The 25,272-nt window shown below is 38.5% G+C and overlaps 1 protein-coding gene across 2 annotated transcripts in view; it reads right to left on the bottom strand.

The window, feature by feature from the left end:
• Window positions 1-14,427, bottom strand: part of KLHL2 (kelch like family member 2) — a 135,703-nt gene extending 121,276 nt beyond the window's left edge. Inside the window, exon 1 of one of the 2 annotated variants that reach the window (XM_031942981.1) lies at window positions 13,979-14,427. Coding sequence is in view for 1 of the 2 variants with exons in the window: in XM_031942979.1 (XP_031798839.1) it covers window positions 13,983-14,008 (26 nt within the window). In the remaining variant the exon portion in view is untranslated. The remainder of the gene's footprint in view (window positions 1-13,978) is intronic. The other variant, XM_031942979.1, reaches the window with a different exon arrangement.
• Window positions 14,428-25,272: the final 10,845 nt, after the last annotated feature.

The following is a 25,272-nucleotide window of genomic DNA, read 5'->3' as shown; positions in this document are numbered from 1 at the left end:
GGGAAGCTTCTCCCCAAAGTGGCGACAATCGGAAGTACCTTATAGAGAAGGTTCAGAAGTCCCTTAGAGACCTATGATTCGTTAACAGTTTTTCTCATATTTTTCCCTTTTAGTATCACAGTTGCTACACCTTTCACAGTTAAAGGAAGTGAAGAAAGGGGATGAACTTGACCTCAGGAGGGAGACAAGGTAAAAGAGGTGGGATGAACCCAAATCCTAAGTTAGGGATGAGGAGAAGGGAAGTCCAAGAGAAATCTGCTTCCATGTTACTTATCTCTTCCCTCACCCTCAATTTTTCTGATTTCATCCTTTCTAGCATCAGGAAAACAGATGAAGACAGAACTCCTCCAGAAAGCAGTCAACTTAAAGAATCTGGAAAAAAAAAATAAATACATGACAGTGGGAGGCTTTTCCCAGCATAGCATCCTTGTTGGGAACTCTATTTGTAGGGCAAATGCCTGGTTGTTATGGAATTTAAGTTTGAGGCTTATTATTCATATGCAAAAATAATTAATAAAAAAATTGGTGTCCATGCACTAGAACCATTAGAAATTAAAATGGGAAGAGATCAAATTCAACATAGTTAAGTCACATAAAGCTTAAAGATGGCAACAGACCTTGAAAGTGATCTCATCCTGAGGATGTCTGTATGCTTCCTCATGCTATATGATTCTTATCCATCTCCTTCTATAAATCTTTTATAAAGCATCTACCCAGCTTGCCACTCACCATGCTAAAGGCTCTCTTCTGCTAGGCTGACTCTGCTCAACTACCCAGTGGGTATCTAAGGACATTTTCCTTTCCAATTAGCTCTTTTTGGAAGCAATGCTAATAATCACTTATATTTATATGGTGCTTGGCATTTTGAAAAGCATATTCTATACCTCCTCTGATCGATAAAGCAAGAAGGAGTTAGACAATCTGAAGACCATTAACCCTATTCCACACAGGAAGAAATTGAGGTTTATAGACATTACAGAATTTGTCCCAGGCTACAAATCTATTTAAGAGGCAGAGCCATAACCCAAATCCAGAATTCAGTGTTCTTTCCACTTCATAGTTCAGCTATAACTTACTTAAAAATGCTGCCTTTTTCAGGATATGTAAAATTATTTCTGACTGTCTGTATGCCATATATTCAGTCTTATTATCACCCAGTCATCCAGAGAGAACGGAAACATACTTTTGAAGGAACATGAGGTTCCAGAGTAAGGGTTACAATACTGCTTTACAATCAGAAACCTAAAACCTTCTCTCCAATTACTGTCCACTAGAAGTGAATCGATGAAGAAAGCCCAAAGCTAGAAGCAAGTCTTCTGAATCTATTGTTTTCCTCATTTGATTACACATTAGCATAGATAGAAAATAAGACTTTATATCATAGTCAAGACTTGTACTATAATTATGCATTTATTTGTTTTATCCTCACTACTAGGTTTCTAAAGGCAAAGACTTGTTTCATCTTTGTATCTCTAATACATAGCAAAGATCACTATCCACTTAAGAATGCCTCCCTAAATTGAATTACATATACACAAAGACCTTGGGCAAGTCTGTTCACCATGCTGGAACTAAGTTTCCTCATCTGTAAAATACAGAATTTGGATGAGATTACATCTGCAATCATTTATAATTGTAAATCCATATGTGCATCTAGTGATTTGAGGCTTAAACCATGGATTACATTTATAATTTGTATTAATTTGTCTGTGTAGTTGGGTACTTGTACTTTCTCTCCACTTCTCTTCCTTCCCAAGTTCCTCAAGTATAAACTCGCTAAAGGCAGGTAATAAGTGTCTGAAGCCGCATTTGAACTTGGCTCCTTCTGACTCCAGGAGCTAGTGTTCTATCTCCTAGCACCATACCACACATTCAACAATCACTTAATAAACACAAAGAGAACTGATCATGGATCTTCTGCACCAACTTAGATCCTGAGGGCACCCTTGCTTTAGAAAGATCCTGGAGCAGAAATGATGGCTTTTCTGGTACACCTTGTGCTTTTATCCCCAGGAAAGAATGTGGCTGCAAAGCCTGACATGTGGCCCTCACTTCACAGTACGAATAGTGTGTCCAGTAGCCAGGAGTGATCTCCACCCTCTCCAAGCAATAGCACTTTCCTGACTCTCTTTCTCATCATGAGATGTAAGACTCCTTTGTTCAAAATGAGTCACCTCACTATGATATCAGACACTGGCCAAGTTTATCTGCCCTTAGTGCCTGTTTATCTTTTAGAAGTCATCTGTATTCACTCTCACTGATAAGATACCTTACCGAGTTTGCTCCACAAAACAATCCTGGCAGGTAGAGGTAGAAGCATTGTTTCCATTTTCCTGCTGAGAAAAGTGAAAGAAACAAATAAAGGAGGGAAAGTGGAACAGAGACACAAAAAGAGAGTAAAAGAAAGAGACAAAATGAAGAGACAAAGAGACAGAGACATAGAGCATAAAAGAAAAAGGAGAAAGAGACAAAAATGAAAAGAGACAAAGAAAGAGAGTCAAAGAAAGAGGGGAGAGGGGGCAGCTGATGCAGTGGATAGAGCACTAGCCCTGAAGTCAGGAGGACCTGAGTTCAAATCTGGTCTCAGACACTTAGCACTTCCTAGCTGTGTGACTCTGAGCAAGTCACTTAAATCCCAAATACCTCAACAAAAAAAAAATTGAGAAAGAGGGAAAAGAGAAAGAGAGAGAGAGAGAAATGAGAGAAGGGAGAAAAGAGAGAAAAGGGAGGAGGGAGGAAGAGAAAGAGAGATAGGCCACAGACAAATAAGGTGACAGAGTAGACAGAGTTGCTCTCAGAGCCAGCAAGACCTACCGACACAAGTTACTTTTAAGCTCTGAGGGATCTATGCATCTCTAACCTGTAGAGAGGGTACCAACTTGCACTGAAAGGGGAAGTTTCCTAAACCAGTGAAAGCACAGGTCTAATCCTCATCCAAAGAAAGACACTGAAGCTTGGAAAGATTAAATGATTTATGCAATCTAGTTGTCTGTCCCCTTTCTCTGTGCCTTAACATGCTGCTTATTCCTTGAGTTTTTCTCACAGATTTAACGTTTTTTTCAAGATAGCCTACCTATAGTCACCAGGTCTACAAAAACAGCAGTGGGTCTTGTGCCAACCAATGTGGTATTTATAACTTTATATGGAAGTAAAGTTTTAAAATATATATTACCATTATATACCTGTTGTGTTCTCACAACTACACTGTAAATTTCTGAAGGACAAGGATACTTCTCCTCCAGATGCAGACTATTCAGAGGAAAGATTATGACAGCAGATTTAATACCGACCAACAGCATAAATATTAGAGATTGCAAAAGGGAAGTAATCTCTCTGCCGGATAATTGGGAAGAGGGGTGTAGCCCACAGAGGCAAAAAAGGGAAGCCTTGCTTCCAGCCCCAAGAGTTAATGTTACAATACTCAATTCAACTTGCAACAGTGTTGCTATTTAAGTTTGGTCATAGACCACTGCTGGTCAGGGTATGGGAATGTCTGAAGTTCTGCTAAGAACAAGCACTACAGTCTTAGCCAAAGCAGAGATTCCCCTCACTTCAGGGGCCCTGACCTGCCTTTGAGATCATGGTAACAGGGTGAGAGCTCATCTTGTATCGGCTAATCAGCCTTGGAGCATTTACATGGGCCAAAACCAAAATACAATAAAATTCCACCAGCCAAAGTTGCTTTATTTGAACAAGCATCGCTGGAAATTATACTGCCAGACTCCAACAACTAGAAACAAAGCAGAAGGGATGCCCAATCTCTCTGCAGTGGCTTGGCAAATGAAAAGACATGATCTGAACCCAGGAGAAGCGAGTGGGAAGTGCTATACATATATCCCTTTCCTTCTGCTAGGACTGTATTGTGCTGATTTGTTTTGGCAGATAGTATTCAAGTTTAGGTCAGGAAGAGATGATTAAGACGTCTGAGGTGGAGAGGGTGATGGGGGTGACTGGAAGACTGCAATAGAACTGAACAATACACCTGTAGAAAGCTCAGCAGTTAACTCTGCTTCCCTCTCCCTCCCAGCTACTACATACAACTGACCACCTTTACCTTGGAACTGGAACAATGGGAAGGACAACACTCCCAGACCCAGAATAATCCCTTGTAGAGAGTTCACGGTAATAATAATAAATAATAATAATATTCACATAGAGATTTGAGGTTTGCAAAGAGATTCACATAGATTATAATATGTGACAACACAGTGCAGTGGGCTCAAAGTCAAGAAGGTCTCCCAGAGTTTGAATCACATTTCATCACTTGCTGTGTGGTCCTGCACAAGTCATTTAAGTTCTCATCTATAAAAATAAGGGAGTTAGGGTCAATGGCCTCTAAACTATATCCCTCGACTTCTAAGTCTGTGATCCTAGGATCTCATTTGATGCTCTCTGAGATAACTACTCCTGTCATGCCCATTTTACAGATGTGGAAACAAAGCAGAAGGTAATTCAATTACTAACCAGGTCGGCAAAGTATTGTTCTTATTTGCCATTAACTAGGATATTTAAATACACACACACACACACACACACACACACACACACACACACACACACTGTAAACCTCATAGTAGGAAACATATACACCATCCAACTCTATTTAGGGATCAATTATCTAGTTCATAGATACTGTTAATTATTCACTACACAATTTCCTTTCTTCCAACTCATAATTATTTAGGGGTCAATTATCTAGTTCATAGCTATTGTTATTTATTCACTACACAATTTTCTTTCTGTCAGTTCAGTGGTTATTTGAAATCTGTGTTAAGCTGAAGAAAAGTGACCCTACTCTCAAGAGGTATAGGATCTAGTTAGGAAGACATCTGTGAAACAGCAAAATAATTCAATAGTTACATCAAATACAGAAGTACCACAATAGGATTATCCAAGTCAACATAAACTCAGATGAGGGGTTATATCCTACATAATACAAAAATGAAGACAAACAAAAATGAAGAAAATGGATAAGCTTAGGCTGCCTAGGCCCTGAAGGAATTGGGCTAAGAAATAACATGAGGCAAGGCATGAATAAATATGTCATCATGTTTTGGGAAACAAGTTAACTGGCCTGCAGAAATCTAGAGTTTGAGTTGGGGTTTGTGTCAGGGGCTGAGGGCACTTCAGTGTCTGTCTAAGAGTTGAGAACTGCTGTGTTCCTACTACAGGCTCACAAGCAGACTGAGGGAAGCAAGATTTTGAGACAATCTATTTAAGAAAGATTGGAAGGAAATAAACAGAAGTTATGGAAATAACTTAGGAACTCATTCTGTGCCTCCCCTCACTCCCAAGTCTCATCATCTGCTAAATTTTCCAGGGCAGGGAATCATTACTTCTCCCACTTTGTCTAAATAGAATTCCCCCATGCCAGGCTATGCATTCTTATTCATGCAAAGATCCAATCTCCCAGCTCAAAGGCTTCCAATGACCAGTCCAAATTTCTTTGCTTGCCCATTCAAGGTCCCTGGACCATCGGACTCCATCCTATTATCTCACCCTATTACCCCACGTGAGCTCAATTCTTCCACCCCAAATGGATTAATCCCATCCAATTCTATGAATATATTACTCCTGTTGCTCATTGAATCCCATGATTCAGCAAGTCCCTATTTCTAACAATCCCATCTATATTTCAAAACCCCATTTCTTCTAAGCACCTTTCCCTAATCTATCTTAAAAACTTTCATAGCATGTTGTTTGTTTCTTCTCTTATGCTCTTATAGGAAGGTAGGACTGGAGTCAGAAAGGACCATTTTACAGATGAAAAGAAATGAATTGTCCAAAATCAAATGAATATTTAGAGTGGTAAGAGGGACAGCTACATGGTACCAGCCCCAGAGTCAGGATGACCTGAGTTCAAATTCATCCTCAAATGTCATCTTCTGACACTTATGTGCTCTGTGACCCTGAGCAAGTCAATTAATCCCAACTGCCTTGCAAGAAAAAAAAAAAGTGACAGTTGAGATTCCCAGAATCTTCACATCATAGAAAACTAAGGGCTTAATCAATATCATCTCTAACTCCTATCTGAACAATTCTCTGGGCAACGTATCTAATGAGCAATAACACAATCTTTGCTAACAGACCTTCATCAAGAAGTAACCCACTACTCCTAAGGTTTCCAGTCATCATTCTGGTAGATAATTTCCCTCTTGATATCTTAAACTTAAATTTGCCTCTGAAACTTCAGCCATTGTTTCCAATTCTGTTTCTTGGGGCCAGGCAAAACAACTAGTAGAAAGCAATAAAGAAAGTGAAGAAACATGAGGTTAAGGGTCCTGGATAGATTATTATACCATTTGCATCTCTGGGCATCCTTGGTCAAGATAAAGAAGTTTCTCAGATTTCAGTGGCCCTCATCTGTAAAATAGCAGACATCTAAGGTCCCTCTAATCTTTAATTCTATGAAATGCTTTCCCAAAAGCAAAAGAAAAAAATTCAACCCTTCAAAGACCTGCAATAGTACAAAATCTCCTTCTCCAAGCTAAACTCAATTCAATTTAATAAACATTTATCTAATATTTAATATGTTGCCAAGTACTGTGCCAAATTCTGAGGATACAAAAAGAAGCAAAAGATAATTTCTGGCCTTGGGGAGCTTACAATCTAATAGAAGAGACAAATATCTAAAAAGCAAGAGGATTAACAGGAAATAAGAGAGGGTAAAGCATTGGAATTAAGAAAGGTTGAGGAAGGTTTCTTATAGAAAGTGGGATTTTGGATGGGATGAACCAGGAAGGTCAGTAATCAAGAGTATAAGAAGGAGAATGTTCCAGGAGTGGGATAGTCAGAGTAAATGCCTAGAGTAGAGAAATGGAGGGTATTGTTCATGGAACAGGATGGAAGGCTGAGTATTAGGGAGTAAGGTAGACAGGTAGAAGGGACTAGGTTAGGAAGGGCCCAACATGCCTGGTCTCTGAGCTATTTACCCTATTCTAAATACACTATCAAGTCAACTAGTATTCAGTAAGTCACACAATTGGCATTTATCAAGCATCTAATATGCATCAAACACTATGTTAAGCTCCAGTAAGGCAAAAGGGAGTCCCTTACGGTGCAATGCATATAAAACGTTTATCAATGTCTTCCCTAGCTATATACCAACTAATGCAGAGTGAAATTAGTCAGACAAAAAGAACTATTTATATATTAACCACACTATAAAAACAAACAATTCTGAAAATCTTCAGGATATTGATCAACATAAAAACAAATCAGATTCCAGGGGCTTGATGATAGAGCCAGCTATTCTATCTTCTGAAAAAAGATAATGGCTTCAGGATACCAAATGAGATATGTTTTTTGACTGTGAACAATGGAAGCATTTGTTTTACTGGCCTGTAAACATTTTTTAATAGCAAAAGAGAGAACTATATTTTAGGAAGGGTATTGAATTTTTTAATTAATTTTTTTAATAAATAAAAATTTGTCTCTCTCCCTCCTCTTAAATACTCCATTCTTACCACTAGAAGAAAGGGAGGGGAAAAAATGAAACAAAGCTAAAAAAAAAATCAATATTCTTAAGTACAATCTTCCAGGTCTGGGCTGACCAAGATCAAATACCATCATTTCATTAATTGGCCAATATGCTACTCTTAAAATGGCCTAAGATCTTATTACCTTTTTGGGCTTCCACATCACAGTGTTTTACTGAAGTGAGTTTGCTGTCCACTAAAATCTCCAGTTCTTTTTTAGATGAATAGATATTTAGCCACACATTTCCTGTTTTGTACTTATAAAGTTAATTTATTAAACTGAAGAATCTTTACATTTATCCCTATTACATTTCAGACTAAAAGACAGCAAGATGTAAAGCGCAGCTTCAGAGTCAAGAAGACTTGGGGTGATGTTTTGCCTCTGACACACGCTGGCTATTAAGACTCTGGACAAGTCACTTAGCCTCCAGGAAACATTCCAAGGCCCTAAGATGCAGAGCAGGTGTTGATCTGTAGGGAAAATTCTTCACCAGTAGTTCCTTATATAGATGGTCCAGTTGAAAAAGCAAATTCAAACTAACATAGTTTAATCCAAATCCAATGCCCTTTCCACAAAACCATACTCGCTACTTCTGGGTTTTACTATAGTTATTTATGCCTGTTTTACTATAGTTATCTTAAAGTACTACATAAATGCACCTATTACTATCACAAACTGTTAAGAACTTGATGACAGTGGCTATCAGGGATGAGGAGAGAAATGCGTGATGATTACAAAATCTGAATAATACCAATAAGTTGATTAGAAAGGGTCAGAGTAAAAGGAAAGGAAGATGAGTATTCAGTTTTATATATGCTGACCCTATAGGTGTCCTTCCATCTACCACCATATCCCAACTATTCTGATACCTCATCCTAGACTCTCAAAGAGCACACAATCTGGCAAGAGCTAGCAAGTTTAAAAGGTCGATAAATGCAGGTGCAATGAAGTTTGGGGATCTATCATTGGAGACATGAAGTGAGGGCACCTTGATGAAATCATTGGCATCTTGAAGCACTGAAGCAGGAAAATTTGAAGAAACAGTATCCAAATAATGATTGTATAGGCAGCTATAAATCTAGGCTGGAAACTCAGGTGATAGGTCAGGAATAGAAAGATTAGTCTACAGTAGGGGCTCTTAACTTTGTTTTGAATCATGAATCTCTTTGGCAATTTAGTGAAACCCTTCTTAGAATACTGTTTTATAATGCATAAAATAAAATACATGGGATGACAAAGGAAACCAGATATACAGAAATAGCTATTTTTTAAAATAGTTTTAAAGTTCATGGGCTTCAAATGAGAAAACTTCATCTTAGAAAATAACAGATAAGTTACTCTAGGTAACAATGGGAAGAGGACAATTTAAAAAAAAATTTAAGTTCATGCGCTTCAAGTGAGAAATCCTCATCTTTGAAGATAATAGGTGAGTGAATAAGTTCTAGGTGAGTAAGAGTGAGGAGAGGACAGATGGGCAAAAACACCCACAAATAGTGGGAGGAAGAAGAATCATCAGGAAACAGAAAGGAATGATGAGAGGGAGAGGAGGAGAACTTGATGACGGTATCATACACTGCATGGAGAAAAAAGTGTTTCATGAAGGCTGATAATCAGAATCAGAAAAAGGACAGTAGATAACATATAATATGGCCTGCTTCTCACATTTATGTGGATAGCTGCCCCATATGAGAAAATTGGGTAAGACATACTAAAAAAAAAAAAAGTTCATTCCTTGCCAAAGCCCAAGCTCAAAGTCCACAGAACTGGCTTAAAAACATGAAATATACCCAGGATCCTGGAAAATAGTACTGGAGTGCAATTATCTTTCCTTACATCTTACTCTTGAGGGAGAAAGAAAAATTGAACAAGATTTTTATAACCATTTCAGTTTTTCTGCTAACAGACAGTTACGGAAATTTCCACCTTACCTTTCCCAAATCTGATATTTAATTACCTTGAAAAACTTTCTTGAGTGACTTCATTGAGCTGATACTTTAAAGGAAGACAACTTGAAAGTGACTTCTAGAATTTCATGCCCCTAATATTCATGGTATGATGCTTTCTTGTCATCTCTTTCCTTAAATCATATCTTCTTTGAATGTTCCCATTAATTTCTGTAATATGTAGGAGTTCTGGACTGGCAGATGAAAGGCACCTCGCATATATTTGGAGACTCATTAAAGGAAAACTAAAATAATATTTCACTAGTGTCCAAAGAGAGAAGTAAAAAAACTGGGGAAATGGGCAATATATGTGATAATTCACTTTGCTCTAGAAAAAGAAGTGGTGATGTAGGAAGTGTTTATTATTTATTCTTGGAAATGACAAAGAGAAGAAGCAAAGCCAATAGAATAAGGATTTTTCTATCATCATAAAGAGGTGCTAATAAGAAAATGTACAGGGGAAGAAAGATGTCTTGCAAAGCAAGCCAAAAGAAAATATCTATAGACAGGATTTGGCAGGTTTTCATATACTTGTTATTCATACTCTTCAGTGTAGTTGTTACAGAATCATTAGAATCTTGATTAAGCTCCCTGGTACCAAGCCTAATTCATTTATATACCAACTTTGTACATGTCATTCCATTTGGTTGTAATACCAGTCAGGAAGAACTGAGTTCTAATGTAGCTTCTAACAATAGATAATGTGACTTTGGGCAAAGCATTCAATCTTCCCCTGTTGCAGGCAATTTTTAAGCTGAAGAGTAAGTACCCCAAATAAATATAGATACATAAATGATTTTTTTAAATCATTAGCAACTTTCACTACACTCACTACCAAGATCAAGTCACAGAAAACTCATATGCATATAATGGGTCTCACCGTTAGAAAATTGCAATATTGTAATTAGATAATGACAAGATAAATCCAAAGCCATATGCATATGTCCATGCCTGGAAGAACAATGGTAAGAGTACCAGTAGAAGTATAAAGCTCAATCAGAAATTAGCAACAGAACCAGAGAATGAAGAAGACTCTAGGGGCAGAAAAGATACAGGGTTGCTAAACAGAACCAAGATAGATTCATACAAGAATTAGCGGAGCAAAGATCACTCAACTTAATCATCACTCCAAAGAAAATGAACTTGAAGAGCAAGACAGTAGAAGGCTAGAAATACAATTTCCCAGGGGGCAATATGGAATAGGGATAGGAAAGGGGAATAAAACTCTTCCCCTGGGATTGGTACTAGAGACAATCAATACCATTCTTCTCCTTCTACAAGAATCCCTACCTTCCTTCAAAGTTCGGTTTAAGAATTACCACTGAGAGAAGGTCTTTCCTGATATGTCCAGTTATTAATGCTTCCCTCCCCTAATATAACCAGAAATTATCTTGCATTTACATAGATTTTGTATGCATTCAAGTTATTTCCCCATCACTTCGACAAAGATGTTCCTTGAGAGCAAGGGAGTTTCCTTTTTGTCTTTTTTGTTTCCAGGACTTAACACAATGCTTGGCACCACAATAAGCCCTCAATTAATGGTTGCAGAACTGAACTGAAATAAACTTCGCCCAAGGCCAGGATCCTCTGTTTTCTGGGCCAAATTTGACCTCCCTGAGAAACCTGTGATTCTAGAAGTCTGTTCCCAAACAGCACAGACACCAATGCTTTCAGCCTCAGGGCACCTCTCAAAGTGGGTTTGGCTTTGAACTTAGAAATGAGGGGAGGTAAAAGAGTAAACTGGTAAGAGGGGAAACAAAGAGACAAAATGAAGGGAAAAAGTCTTATGATACACAAGAGATGGATCAGAAAGGTGAGCTCAGATAGCACATACAAGGAAAGAGAAACAAAGAGATTTATAGAAAAGAAATTCTTCTACAAAGAATCTCTATCAGATACACGGCATCCTTAATCCATAATATTCCGATACAGGCAAAATATATATATTTATAATTAAATGTTGGAAACATTAAGTTTTTTCAAGCCTTGGAGTCTCCAATTTAAAAAAATTTAACTTAGTATTAGTAGTTCAATCATTTATTTTTCAAATAGCACCACAGAATCAAAGAGTACTAAATGCCAAAATAATGATTACCTGATTTATCCAAAATCAATTAGTTTTCATCAATAATTTAACCTCCTGTATTCACTGTCCTGTCACTTTATTTTTTCACTGTTTACTTTTTACCATTTTCCATGAGTCTACTTCCTTGAGCCCTCTGAACCCACCCCTCTGCCCACCCTTTTCTGCTTTGCAGCATCTCAAATGCATTTCTCTCTTCCCTTTAGCTGCTCGCGGATAACTAGGGCCTTCACATGAATTGACATGTGAACTAAAAAACAATCAAAGATTCCTGTACCTACAGCCTAAGCCTAAATCCTGGGGTTAAGTACAGTTCAAGCATAACTGCTGCTTCTTAGGATTTGGAGAGTATTCCTGGATTTACAATACAATGCAATTTAGCAATACAAGCAAATTACCAAGACCCTGGGGTGGTGAAGGCAGCATCTGAGAGACCAGCCCGACACACAAAGACTGAGCTTACTGGGAAGGGTGGCTTTAAAGAGTCATCACCTACTTTCGAGATCCCATTCTAGGACCTAGTCTACTCAAGCTTGGGGGTGGTGGGAAGGAGTCAGAAGACACTTCTGAAGAGATTCTAGAACCCCAATGGCTTCTCCTACCAATATACATTAAACAAAAAGTATTCAATCCAAATCAATGATCCATATTTTTGCTGGAATAAGCCAAATAACTAAGAGAGACTAGTGCAACATAACTGTCATATAGTGTAGCTAGCCAAAATCCAAATTGAAAAATTATAAAAGGCCATGAATAAGCATTCATGGAAAAAGACACAGTTCTACAGAATGTGGTTTATTTGCTCTTATAAAACCTCTAACTCAAAAGGATTTTTTTCCCTTCAAAGAGTTAAACACAGGAAAGCAAAACCAAATTGCAATTTCTGGCAGTTTAAAAAATAAAATAAAATAAAATTTAGTTGTGGTGAATCCCCCTTACCTCCTACAGCAAAACACCTCCTACTAAATAAAAGCAGTTGTAGTTTCTACATGCTGTCCCAGAGGCTAATATTTCTGAAGAAAACCCTTTCCTGAAGATTTGATTGGTTTAAAAAAAAAAAAACACACAGAACTTGAGCATCTAAGGGATCTACATGTGCTTGTCGTACTATAGTAGAAATTTGTCCAAAATACAAAAGAAACATAAAATCCTCATTTTCTGCAGTACCAGGAAAAAGAGGCCATCTACCCATAGCACGCTAATTCCAATGATGTCAAGAGTGCTCAGATATTTTAGTCTTTGAGGTACTTGAGGAAACCCCAATGTTGTTCACATCTATTTATTTAAACAGTGATCATTTGGTACGATATACATATACATACATATACACATATATATGGAGAGACAGACAAAGAGAAACAAAGAGAGTATCCTTCTCTGTCTCTCTACATCAATATATATTCATATAGATCGATCTATCTAGAGGGAGCGAGAGAATATTCTCTTTCTCAGGGCGATTGATTAAATACAACTAGCTCGCTCTCTCTTTCTCTCTCTCTCTCTCTCTCTCTCTCTCTCTCTCTCTCTCTCTATATATATATATATATGACATATGCCCTTCTTTTAAGGATATCTATATAGATATAGACAAAGTATTCTCTCTCTCTATGTGTAATATATATGTATTATTGCTTTGTATCCCTAAGGTTTTAGAGACACTTTTGTATATGCATTAATGATACCTTTCTAAGATAGGAAGATACAATGCATATCTATCCTGTATCTGTGTATCTGTATCTATCTATATATAGCAAACACACACCACACACACGCCCCCAAACACACAGGATAAATATGCATTACATCTGTATACCTTAGAAAGGCATCAGTAATGTATATACAGGCTGTCCCTAAGCTTTGCAAGTTTAAAACGGCACTACGACTTTGGGGACAATCCTGTATTTGGGAACGATATAAACAATACTTCCACGTACTCATCCATAGTTAAGCTTTCCCAATCTGCGTTCGCCAGCTTTGGGGCTGGGGGAAGCCCCTCAGGGAGAAATCTAGGTCCGATTGCAAAGTGTCTCCGGGAAGGGATGACCAGCTCCGCCTGGCCAGGCTGAGTTTGCGAGCTTCAGTCCCCCAGAATTGCGGGAGAGCCGCACCTTTTCCACTTCTCCCAGCCCACTCGCTCCTCCAGGACTCCCCCCCTACCCAGCCCTTCAGGGTCTGCCCCACTCATTTGTCTCTCCGTCCATGCGCGCATCAATCCCTGCATCCATCCTCCCAGAACAGCCCTCCCCCGGCTCCCGGCCAGCCGGAGCCCTCCGCCGCGGCAGGTGGGAAGAGGCGCAGCCGCCCCAGGGGCGCCTCGCACTCTCCGGGAGCCCTTCCCTGCGAGCCTGCCTCCTCCCTCCACGCCTCCATCCCCCGTGCCCGGCCGCCGGCCGCCGCCGCAGAGGCGCGCACACGCGCGCACACACACACGCACATACATCCACACTCACTCACATCCCACCCCCTCACTCACTCACACAGGAGGCAGCAGCATCATCTCCATGGTGGCTCCTGCGGGGCTTCACAAGGCAGGCACCGCACGCGCCCGCCAGCACCATTCCAGCCTCGAACGTCGGCACACTCCGGCCATCCGCCCGGGCGGCGGTGGCGGCGGCTGCAGCGGGGGAGGGACAAGGGCGACCAGGCGGGCGGCGGCACCGGACGGGGCTGGACCGGACGGGGGCCGCCTCCCGAGCACGGGGCTCTCAGCCTCGCCGGCTCCGCAAGGGCCGGAGGGACCCGCAGCCCGCCCGCGCCTCCCCGGCCACTCCGGCTCGCCGCCTCGCCACCTCGGGCTCTCGGAGCCCGCCCCGTCTCCGCTCCTTCTCTCTCCTCCACGCCCTCCCCTGCGTCTGTCTGTCGCGCTCTCTCCGGGTGTGTGAACAGCTGCTCCTGCTGCTGCTGTTAGCGCTGCTGTGGCTGCCGTTAGCGCTGCTGCTGCTGCTGCTGCTAGTGCTAGTGCTAGTGCTGCTGCTGCTGCTGTTGCTAATGCTGCTGCTGCTAGTACTGCTGCTGTTGCCGAGACGGGCTGGTTCTGCCCACTTCCGGGTTCAGACTGGGACGACGCAGACGGCTAATGACGGGCCGGTGATGCAAGCCTTGAAGTGGCTGGAGAGAGCCCTCCCTCCGCGCCGCCTCTTCCTCCTCTCTGTGGCTCCCGGGCTGGTTGCGACTGGGGAGGGCTGCGGGGTACCCAGGTCGGGCGAGGGGGGGAGGGTTCAAAGCAGTCTTCTTAGGGTCTGATGCAATTGCTTCCCTCACCCCCACCCACCCACCCAACCTCCCCGTGCGACGTAATCATTTGAGGGAGGAGACCCACGTCTGGAGGAGGGTGCATCTGCTTGCAACTAGCAGGATCGAGTGCGTCCAAAGATCATAGAACCTAGGCTTCCAGCTGGAAGGGACCTCTTAGATCATTGAACCCAACCCCTTCCTTTTACAAGGGGAGAAAAGTCCAGGGAAGTATATGGCCTCAGAGGAGCTGGGTCGCATCCCTGTGCTGGAAATGGGTAGCTCAGAAAATACATGGTAATATACTTGTGCAGCAGCTGTGATTTCACTGGTGCCTCCTCTCCCTTCATGGGTGCAGAGCAGAATCCCTCCGTGCTTTAGACTTGATGAGTTGCTATGACTGGGGGGAACCTACCACCAGGTGGCCGGTCTGGTGGTGAGCCACTTCAGACAGTGGCGCTGGTCCGCAGACTCACAGAATGAGAGACTGGGAGAGTTGGAAGGGACCTGAGCGGACATCCACATATATGCTCTTTGTGGGTTTGTGCTGAAACCCTTCCTTAGCTCGGACCCAACAGCGTTTATGCTTCTCCGGCTGAACCTCCAGGAATCCAGGATCTCCCCGTGACTGACATAAAAAATGAGCCAGCCGTACCCCAGGATGCTCTTAGAACTGGAAGGGAATTTTTAAAAAATCTAATCCAACTCCCTCTTTCCTCCTTTTTACAGATAAGAAACTGAGTCCCAAAGGAATGAAATCCAAGGTCAAATAGTAGAGAGTTACTATTAAACCCAAGATCTCTGACTTCAAATCTACCTTTCTACCGCACTACATTGTCCAATAGAACAAACCCTCCTTGTTGCCTCAGCCTGGCATAGAGGTGATTGTAAATTCAGGGCGGATATTCCAGGAAATCATAAGAGTTTGTGGACCCTATTGTAAGCTAGAAAGGCTTGGCTCTGTATCTCCTTCCAGAGGACAGTTCTAACCAAACGTGTGGGAATCAGACACCAGAAATACTGACATCCACAAAACAATTTTGTCTCAATCTCTTCTGTCTAGTTAGTATATGGGGATGGTGTCTATTTTTTTTTCTTTTTTAAAAATTCTGCAGTTAAAAAACACTCCCTTCAAAAAGTAGCATATCCATATATAGTACTATATATGAAAAAAATTATATAGAAAAAATGATAATTTTACACCAATCCATAAATCTCCATTATGTTGTTGGTTAGTTACATCCTACTCTTCCTAACCTCATTCAGGGCTCTCTTAGCAAAGATACTGGAGTAGTTTGCCATTGTCTTCTCCAGCTCATTTTACATATGAGGAAACTGAGGCAAACAGGGTTAATTAGTCCACACACCTAGTAAGTGTTTGAGGCCAGATTTAAATTTAGGAAGATGAGTCTTCAGGGATGGACACTCTATCCACTGTATCATCTAGCTACTCCTTCTGCTGTATTCTTGCTTTTTAAAAGATAAATATGATGAATTTAAGTGACTTTCCCTGGATGACAAGGGGGCAATTATATCAGTAACTTCCATTTCACTACAAAATCCCTCCTTCCAATTAAGAGACAGAAACAGAGAGAGAATTTTATAATAAATGAGTATAATCACATAAAACTAATCCAAACATTAAGAGACAGAGAGAGATCTTTGTAACAAATAAGTATAATCACATAAAACTAATCCAAACATTAAGAGACAGAGAAAGATCTTTGTAACAAATAAGTATAATCTCACAAAACTAATCCAGACATTGTTCATGTCTGAAAATGTATATTTCCTTCTGTATTTGGGCTCAAAATCTATCAGGAGATGGGTAACCCTTTTCATTATTCATCATTGTTCTTTTTGAATTGTGGATGTTCTTGCATTTTATCAATGTTTTCAAGTTTCTTAAAGTTGCATTTCTTTTCATTGCTGTTGCATTCGTAGGTTGTGTAGTGAATACAGTCTGGCCCGGATTTAAGAAAACCTGTTTGTCTCAGTTTCCTCATCAGTAAAATAAAGATCATATATATAGCACCTACTTCCCAGATAATCGTAAGGATCAAATGAAAAAATATTTGCAAAGCATTTAGCACAGTGTCTGGCATATAGTAAGCATTATAATATATATAACATAAATGTTAGCAATTATTATCATCGTAGAAATTGTTCTCTGGTTTCTGTTCACTTCACTTTACATCAGTTCATACAAGTGTTTTCAGGTTTCCCTGAAACAGTCTCTTTTATTGTTTCCATTAGATTCATATACTATATTCTCCAATTAATGAGTTCCACACACACACCCCAGTTCCTTATTTTCTAGTTCTTTGCTACAATAAAAAAGATAAAGATGCTATAATACATTTTTGTACATATAATTCCTTTTCTTCTTTGATCTCTTTGGAGAAATAAACCTATGATTGGTACTGCTGAGTCAAATATTATATAGTTTAGTAACAAATTGTTTTCCAGAATGTATGGACAAATTTCTTACAAAAATTAATATGTGTGCCTATTTCCTACAGACTCTCCAATAATTGTCATTTTCTTCTTCTGTCCTTTTTTGCCAAATCTAGATGTAAGATAGAATGTCAGATTTGCTTTCATTTTCATTTCTCTACTTATTAGTGATTTGGGGCTTTTTTTCTTAATAGCTATTAAAAATGAGTTTTTTTCACTCAGGAAATGACTGTTTATATACTTTGGCCTCTAACATATACTTAGTTCTCAGACCTCTATCAGAAATATTTGCTGCAAATAATCCCCCCCACACACACACTAGCTCTAAAGATATTGATTTGTGTGAAACTTTTGTGTGAAAACTTTATTTTGTTATCAAAATTGTTCATTTTATCTCTTGTGATTCTCTCTCTTCCTTGTATAGTCATGAAGCTCTTCTCCTATCCATAGTTGTACAAGGTACTTCAAATCCTGATCTCATTTGTTTATGGTGTGGCCTTTTGATATCTAGGTCATGAATATATTTGGAACTTATCTTGGAATATGATGTGAAATCTTGGTCTACACCTAATTGATTCCAGTTTTCCTGGCATTTTTTAATCAAATAGTGAATCTCTAGCCAATAGGATATCAGGATCTTTGGGTGTATTGAATAGAGTGGTAGGGCCTGGAATCAGGAAAAAAAAGCCCAAATTCAGCCTTTGACACCTGCTATCTGTGTAACCCTGATTAATTTACTTAGTCTCTATTTGCCTTAGTTTCCTTATTTGTAAAAATGGACATAATAATAGTATCTACTTTCCAGGAGTGTTGTGAAGATCAAATGAGATCATTTAAAAGCATTTAGCACAGTGTCTGGCGCAGAATAAGCTCTATATAAATGTTAACTATTGTTATTATTACTATTTTTGTTTCTTTCTGCTGACCACCTAATCTGTTTGTCTAGTGTACTTCTTTAATTTTTAATTTGTACTAATTAATTTTAATAATTATGGCTTTGTACTACAGTTTGAAATCTAGCTAGGCCCCTTTCCTTGTCACTGTTGTTTTTTAATTTCTCCTCAGATTTTCAATTTTTTTCTCCTCCAAATGAATTTTGTAATTTTTTTTCTAGTTCCATAAGATGACCCTTAAGTATTTGATTACTATATTAAGTAAATATGTTCTGATAAGTAGTTTTGCCATTTATTATGTTGGTACCACCTAATCATGAGCAATTAATCCCTCTCCAATAATTTGTGTCTGTAGTTATATTAAAAAATGTTTTATAGTCATACTCATATAGTTCCTTTATGTACCCTGATAGGCAGATTCTCAAATATTTCATGAATTTTAAAAGACATTTTTTTAAAATCTCTCACTGCTCAATTTTATATACACTATATGATATATAATATTTTATAAGAGAAGGCAATATATAATTTGTTATATATTGTTGATAATTTGTTAGTTTATTTTATATTCTGCTACTTAGATGAAGTTATTAGCTATTTTGATTGATTTTAGTTGACTGGGTCAGTTGAAATAATCATTTGCAAAAAACAATAATTTTATTTACTCAATTATTGTGCTTATTTCCTTGATTTCTTTTTCTTGTCATTGCTGTATCTAGTAATTATAGCACTCTATCAAATGATAGCAGTGAAGGAAGGAAGAAAATGAACAGTTAGTGACCACCTACTGTGGACCAATGGGCATCCTTGCCTTACCTCTCTTATTACTGGAAATGTCACTAGTTTTTCTTTCTTAAATAAAAAATGCTGAGTCCTCTTTTTTAAACATATACTATTTATCATATAAAGAAAGGCCCATTTATTCCTAATATTTTTAGTGTTTTTTTCTTAGCAGAACTAAATATTATATTTTATTAAAAGCTTTTCCTGAATCTATTGATATGCTCATGTGTTGTTGTCAGTATGTTCTATTATGGTTATAGTTTTACTAATATGGACTTGACTGGGGCAGCTAGATGTCACAGTGGATTGTGTACCAGCCCTGAAAGGAGGACCTGAGTTCAAGTCTGGCCTCAGACACTTAACACTTCCTGACTGTGTGACCCTGGGCAAGTCACTTAACCCAAAATGCCTCAGCAAAAAAAATATATATATATATGTGTGTGTGTGTGTGTGTGTGTGTGTGTGTGTGTGTGTGTATAGACTCAATTATGCATTCCTAGTATAAACCCAACCTAATTGTAACATATAATTTTTTCCACTCTATTGCTAAGTGCTGTATAAATTATATAAATGCTTGTTCTCTATTCCAATTCTAGTTTCCTTTGCTATAATGAGTTTGGACTAAATGACTGCTAAAATTCCTTCCAACTTTAAATTAAATCCTACAATGATAAAGAAATATTTCTTCAATGCAACAAGCATTTTGTCACCGGGCCCATAAAATGGAATATGGCAGAGAACACTGTATTCTGCCACCACTGGACTCTGGCAGATCCCCATTCCTGGATTAGATTCAGGGAAACCTTTCCCTGGAATCTTCGGATCTAATCCAGCTGACATGAAAACTCCTGCTGTAACCTGCTACTCCTTATAGTCTGAGCCTCTCCTGCCAAAAACCAATAAATAAATAAATGAATTCATAGACTTCTTATACTCCCCTACTACAAATATTTTCCTGCTTTACCTGCCTTCAATCAATTTTACTAGGTGCCAAATGTGAGCTTACAAAATAAACCCAGCATTGGGCCATGTTCTGAAATAGTGACAGTTGGTACACAGTAATAGTAGCTCATATTTATATACCATTTTTCCTTGCAACAACCCTTCCAGTTGCAAGTATTATAATCCCCATTTAAGGATAACAAAACAGAATGATTAGAAGGCTTATCCATAGCCATGTATTAGAAGAAAGCAGGATGGAATACTGGGGACGAAAATCCTGCATTTGGAGTCAGAGGGCCTGGGCTCCAAGCTGAGCTCCCTCACTCACTCTCAATCTCCCCTTGGACAAGCTGCTTCAGTTATTCAGTCATTTCCACTGGCTCTTCCTGCCCCATTTGGATTTTCTTAGCACAGATAGTAGGATGGTTTACCAGTTCCTTCTCCAGCTCATTTCATAGATGAGATTAAATGACTTACTCAGGCCCATCCGGCTAGTAAATGCCTGAGACTAGATTTGAACTCAGGAAGTTGCATCTTCTCCACTCCAGTCCCATCACTGCTGGGTGCAGCCACTGGCTGCACGTGGCCTATTTTATTACATATTTTTTTTGTTTTATTATGTTTTATTTATTATTTATAATAATTATAATTATTAATGTTATATATTGTATATATTATATACAATGTATAATAAATATAATATAATTATAATAAATAATAATTATGTGTTATGTTTATTATATGTTTTATTACATATGAAATGAGTGGGTCCAACCTGATCTGTAAAATGATGTGGACAAGTTGACCACCAGGGTCCCTTCCAGCTCTAAATCAATGATCAGTCTAGGATCTTAAGTTTCAGAAGTAGAATTTGATTTCTTAATTCCAGAGCCAGCATTGTTCCCACTGTACCAGATGTTTAGAGACTTCATGACTACAGGGATCATCTTCTATTTTTGTCTTTGGGTCTTCCCTAGTATACTATATTGTCTAAATGCTTAATAAATACTGAATAAACGGGCATCTGGGTGGTGCAGTGAATAGAGCACCAACTCTGAAGTCAGGAGGACCTGAGTTCAAATCTGATCTCAGACACTTAACACTTCTAGCTATGGGACTCTGGGCAAGAAACTTGACCCCAATTGCCTCAGGGGAAAAAAACCACTGAATAAAGTCAGTGGTTTAAGAGGCAGGATAAGTCCTATTAATATACTAATGTTGGTCATTCCAGAATTCAACTTCTTCTAGAGCAAAAGAAGGAAATTCCTTTAGGTCTAACTCCATTCTTCTTTTTCTCCCTCCTAGGACAGAGTTTCTGGCATTTCTTGAAATGTGATGGCCAAGGCTATCTGGAAGCCCTTTGGTCACCCAGTCAGGGGAACCCCACAAATCCTACTCCAATACCCTCCCCTTCCACGGAAGCAGGTAGGTTGGGCCTGGTATTAACAGAGTGCTATTTCTTGGTGTTTCATTTTTCCCTTTTCATTTCCAGTCAGTGCTGATCATAATGATTATCTTGTCTTACATATCAAGCTTCTCATCACTATACAGGGCACAATTTGAGGCAAGTTTAGGGATGAAGAAGAGGGACAAGGATTTCTTTTCCTTTTTTCTCCAATGGATCTGTAATCTCACTAATTTGGACATTCCCACTGACAGTGAAGATTGCAATCTATCCACACTTGCCTATTCTATGAGACTCTTTAATCAATCAATCAATTGCTCTGAGTATTTATTATGTATTATTTGTGCCAGATTTTGTACTAAGCACTGGAGAAATAAAAACAAAGAGTGCAATGATCCCTCTATAACCTCCTAAAAAACCTTCATAGGAGGCTACCTAATGCGATGGCTGCCTTCTTCCTATTCTTTTTTCACTTCTCAGCACATGAGCCATCAACCCTTGTCCTGAAGGTATCACTGACCCATCCTTTTTTTGCTCATGTAATTTCTTTGATGACATATTTTACACTGCTTCTCTTCTGTACTTTCTTGTTTGTCTTGTCCACCTTGAGCCTCTCCTTCAACCTTTGGCTGACCGTCAACTTCAGTTCTTCAGTGAGTATTCTGTGACTCACAGTCATACAACATTACCAGAAAAATACTGGCATTAATCACCAGAAGAGCACTGGCATTAAATAGATAGTCCTTTGTTTCAGGGGGGAAAAACAGGGATATCTATAAAAGAAATATAAGCTGTAAATCAGCTCTTGAGTAGCTTATAATATGGCTAGTGAGCAATAAAAGCAAAGTTACTAGACGTGGAGTGAACAGCTTCCTCTAGACCCAATAAGATGCCATGTAATTTTGTAATTATGGAGACTGCCCTTCACTAATGAAGAGCATGAAGATCTATAGCTTAATAATTCAATCTCAAATGGTCAAAGGATATGAACAGGCTGTTTTCAGATGAAGAAATCAAAATTATATATATACCAAAAATAGATAGAGATAGAAATAGCTATAGTCTATAAGGAAAAAAAAATGTTCTAAATTACTATTGATTAGAGAAATGCAAATTAAAGCAACTCTGAGGTACCATCTCACACCTATCAGACAAATATGACAAAAAAGGAAAGTGATACATTTTGGAGGGAATGTGGGAAAGCTGAGTCACTAATGCACTATTGGTAGAGTTGTGAACTGATTCAACTATTCTGGAGAGCAATTTGGAACTATGTCCAAAGAGAAATCAAATTGTATATAACCTTTCACCCAACAATACCACTAGTTCTGTATCCCAAAGAGATCAAAGGAAAAGGAAAAGGACCTATTTGTACAAAAATAATAATAGCTGCTTTTTTTAGGGTGGCAAAAAAGATGTTGCAAAAATACACAATAGAACTACACAAGAAAGATCTGAAAAATCATGATGATGTGGTTATTGATCTAGAGCCAGACATCCCAGAGAATGAATATAAGTAGATCTTAGGAAGACCTATACTACTATGATAAGGCTGGTGGAGATGATAGATTTCCAGCTGAACTATTTAAAACCCTAGAAGATGATGCTATTAAATAGTTCATTGTGCCAGCAAATTTGGAAAACAAAAGAGTGACCACTGGATTAGAAAAATTAGTTAATATATCATTCCTAAAGAAGGGCAATGCCATGGAATATTCAAATTACTGAACAATTGCTCTCATTTTTACATGCTTCTTAAGATTCAGTAAGCTAGGCTTCAGCAATATATGAAACAAGAATTACCTGAAGACCAGGCTGTCTTTTGAAGAGGCAGAGGAAGTAGAAACCAAATTGCTAACATTTCCTAGATTATGGAAAAAACAAGAGAGTTCCAGCAAAATATCCATTTCATTTACTATACTAAAAGTCTTTGACTATGTGAATCACAAGAAAATAAGGCAATTTTTCAGAGATGAAAGTACCAGATTTTTTTACTTCTCTGCTGAAGAGTCTGTATGTAGATCAAGAAACAATAGTTAGAACCAAATATGGAAAAATGGATTGATTTAAGATTGGAAAAGGAGTACAACACAGCTGTGTATTGTCACCTTATTTATTTAATTTATATGCAAAGTACATCATACAAAATACTAGCCTGGGTGAATCAAACGAAAGAATCAAGATTGTTGGGGAAAATATCAACAATCTCAGCTATGCAGATGATACCACTCTGAGAGCAGAAAGTGAAGAAGAAATAAGAAAGTTCTTGATGAGATTGAAAGAGGGGAATGTAAAAGTTGAATTGAAGCCAAACATCAGAAAAAACCTAAGATCTTGGCAACTGGTCCTATAACTTCCCAGAAAATAGAGGGAGAAGAAATGGAAGTAGCATCAGATTTTATATTCTTGGGTTCAAAGATCATTACAGACAGTGACTGTAGTCCTGAAATTAAAAGACACTTGTTCCTTGGAAGGAAAGCTATGGCAAATATGGAGAACATACTAAAAAATTAGAGACATCATCGTGCCAAAAAAGATCCATCTAGTCAAAGCTGTGGTTTTTCCAATAACAATATATGGCTATGAGAGCTGGGCTCCAAGAAAAGTTGAATGCTGCAGAATCGATGCTTTTAAATTATGCTGCAGAACAGTTGGATAGCTAAGAAATCAAATCAGTCAATACTTAAAGAAATTAATTCATGCTATTCACTGGATAGCCAAATATTGATACTTTGGCCATATAATGAGAGGATGGACTCATTAGAAAGACCCTGGTGTTGAGAAAGATGAAAGGCAAAAGGAAAAGGGGATGGCAGAAAATGGGATGGATAGATATTATCATGAAACCACAAATATAAATTTGAACAGACTTTGAGAGATAATGGAGAACAGAAGGACCTGGAGCACTGTGATGTCATGAAGGGTCAGAAATGACTAAATAACAATAACAAAGAATTGGAAATTGAAAGGATACTTATCAACTGGGGAATGGCTGATCAAACTGTTCCATAATGGAATACTATTGTGCTATAAGAAATGATGAGGATGCTTTCATTTTTTTCTTTCTTTTTAGATAAATTATTATTTTTCCCAGTTACATATGAAAAACCAACATTTTTGATTACACATGTACATTCATTTCTTTTACATATTTCCTTATGAATCAAATTGAGAGAAAAATCAGAACAAAAGAGAAAAATCATGAGGAAAAAAAAAACGAAGAAAAAGGGGAGAACAGTGAACATAGCATGTGATGATTTACATCCAGTCTTCATTGTTCTCTCTCTCTCTGAATGCAGATGGCGTTTTCCATCCAAAGTTTATTGGATTGCATTGGATCACTGAACTGCTGAGAAGAACCAAGTCGGTCATAGTTGATCATTGAACACTCTTGCTGTTGTGTACGATATTTTCCTAGTTCTGTTTGTTTCACTTACCATTAGTTCATGTAAATCTTTCCAGGTCTTTCTAAAATCAGTCTGTTCATCTTTTTTTAATATAACAACTATATTCAAAGAGTAGCCAATATGACTTTAGTCATATTAAGTAAAGCATCTTATTCTAAAGCATTAGAATACCCACAGATATGAAGAAGAATATTTTCTAGCTTAAGGCAACTTAAAAGATAAGCAGGAAAGGTCTGTGATACCAGGGAAGGCATCCAGCACTGCTCTGACCCCAGCATCAGCAAAGAAAAACTCTGTTGCTTTAGTACACTAGATCTTACAGCTACAGTGGGGCAGAATCACTTCTAACAGTTCCAGGACAAAAAAATAGTGCTTGTAGTCAGGTCCCTAGAAGGATCTCTGAAAACAGTTGTACAAAATTCCTGAAGCTTGAGACAGTGCACCTTCCATTAAAGCGCTTTACTTTAATAAAGAGTTAAAAGCTGAGTGATACATTGGCTAGGAAAATGAGCAGATAAAAAAAAAGTTTCTGATATTATGATGACAAAGAAGATCAAAAGAGAGACTCCAAAGAAGATAACAAAGTCAAAGCTCCTATATCCAAAGCCTCCAAGAACAATAAGACTTGGGCTTAGGCCATGAAAGAGCT

This window comes from Sarcophilus harrisii, chromosome 6, assembly GCF_902635505.1.
Source record: "Sarcophilus harrisii chromosome 6, mSarHar1.11, whole genome shotgun sequence".
Taxonomy (NCBI): Eukaryota; Metazoa; Chordata; class Mammalia; order Dasyuromorphia; family Dasyuridae; genus Sarcophilus; species Sarcophilus harrisii.
The sequence above is the reverse complement of the archived record's forward strand: the minus strand, read 5'-3'. Positions and strand labels throughout refer to the sequence as shown.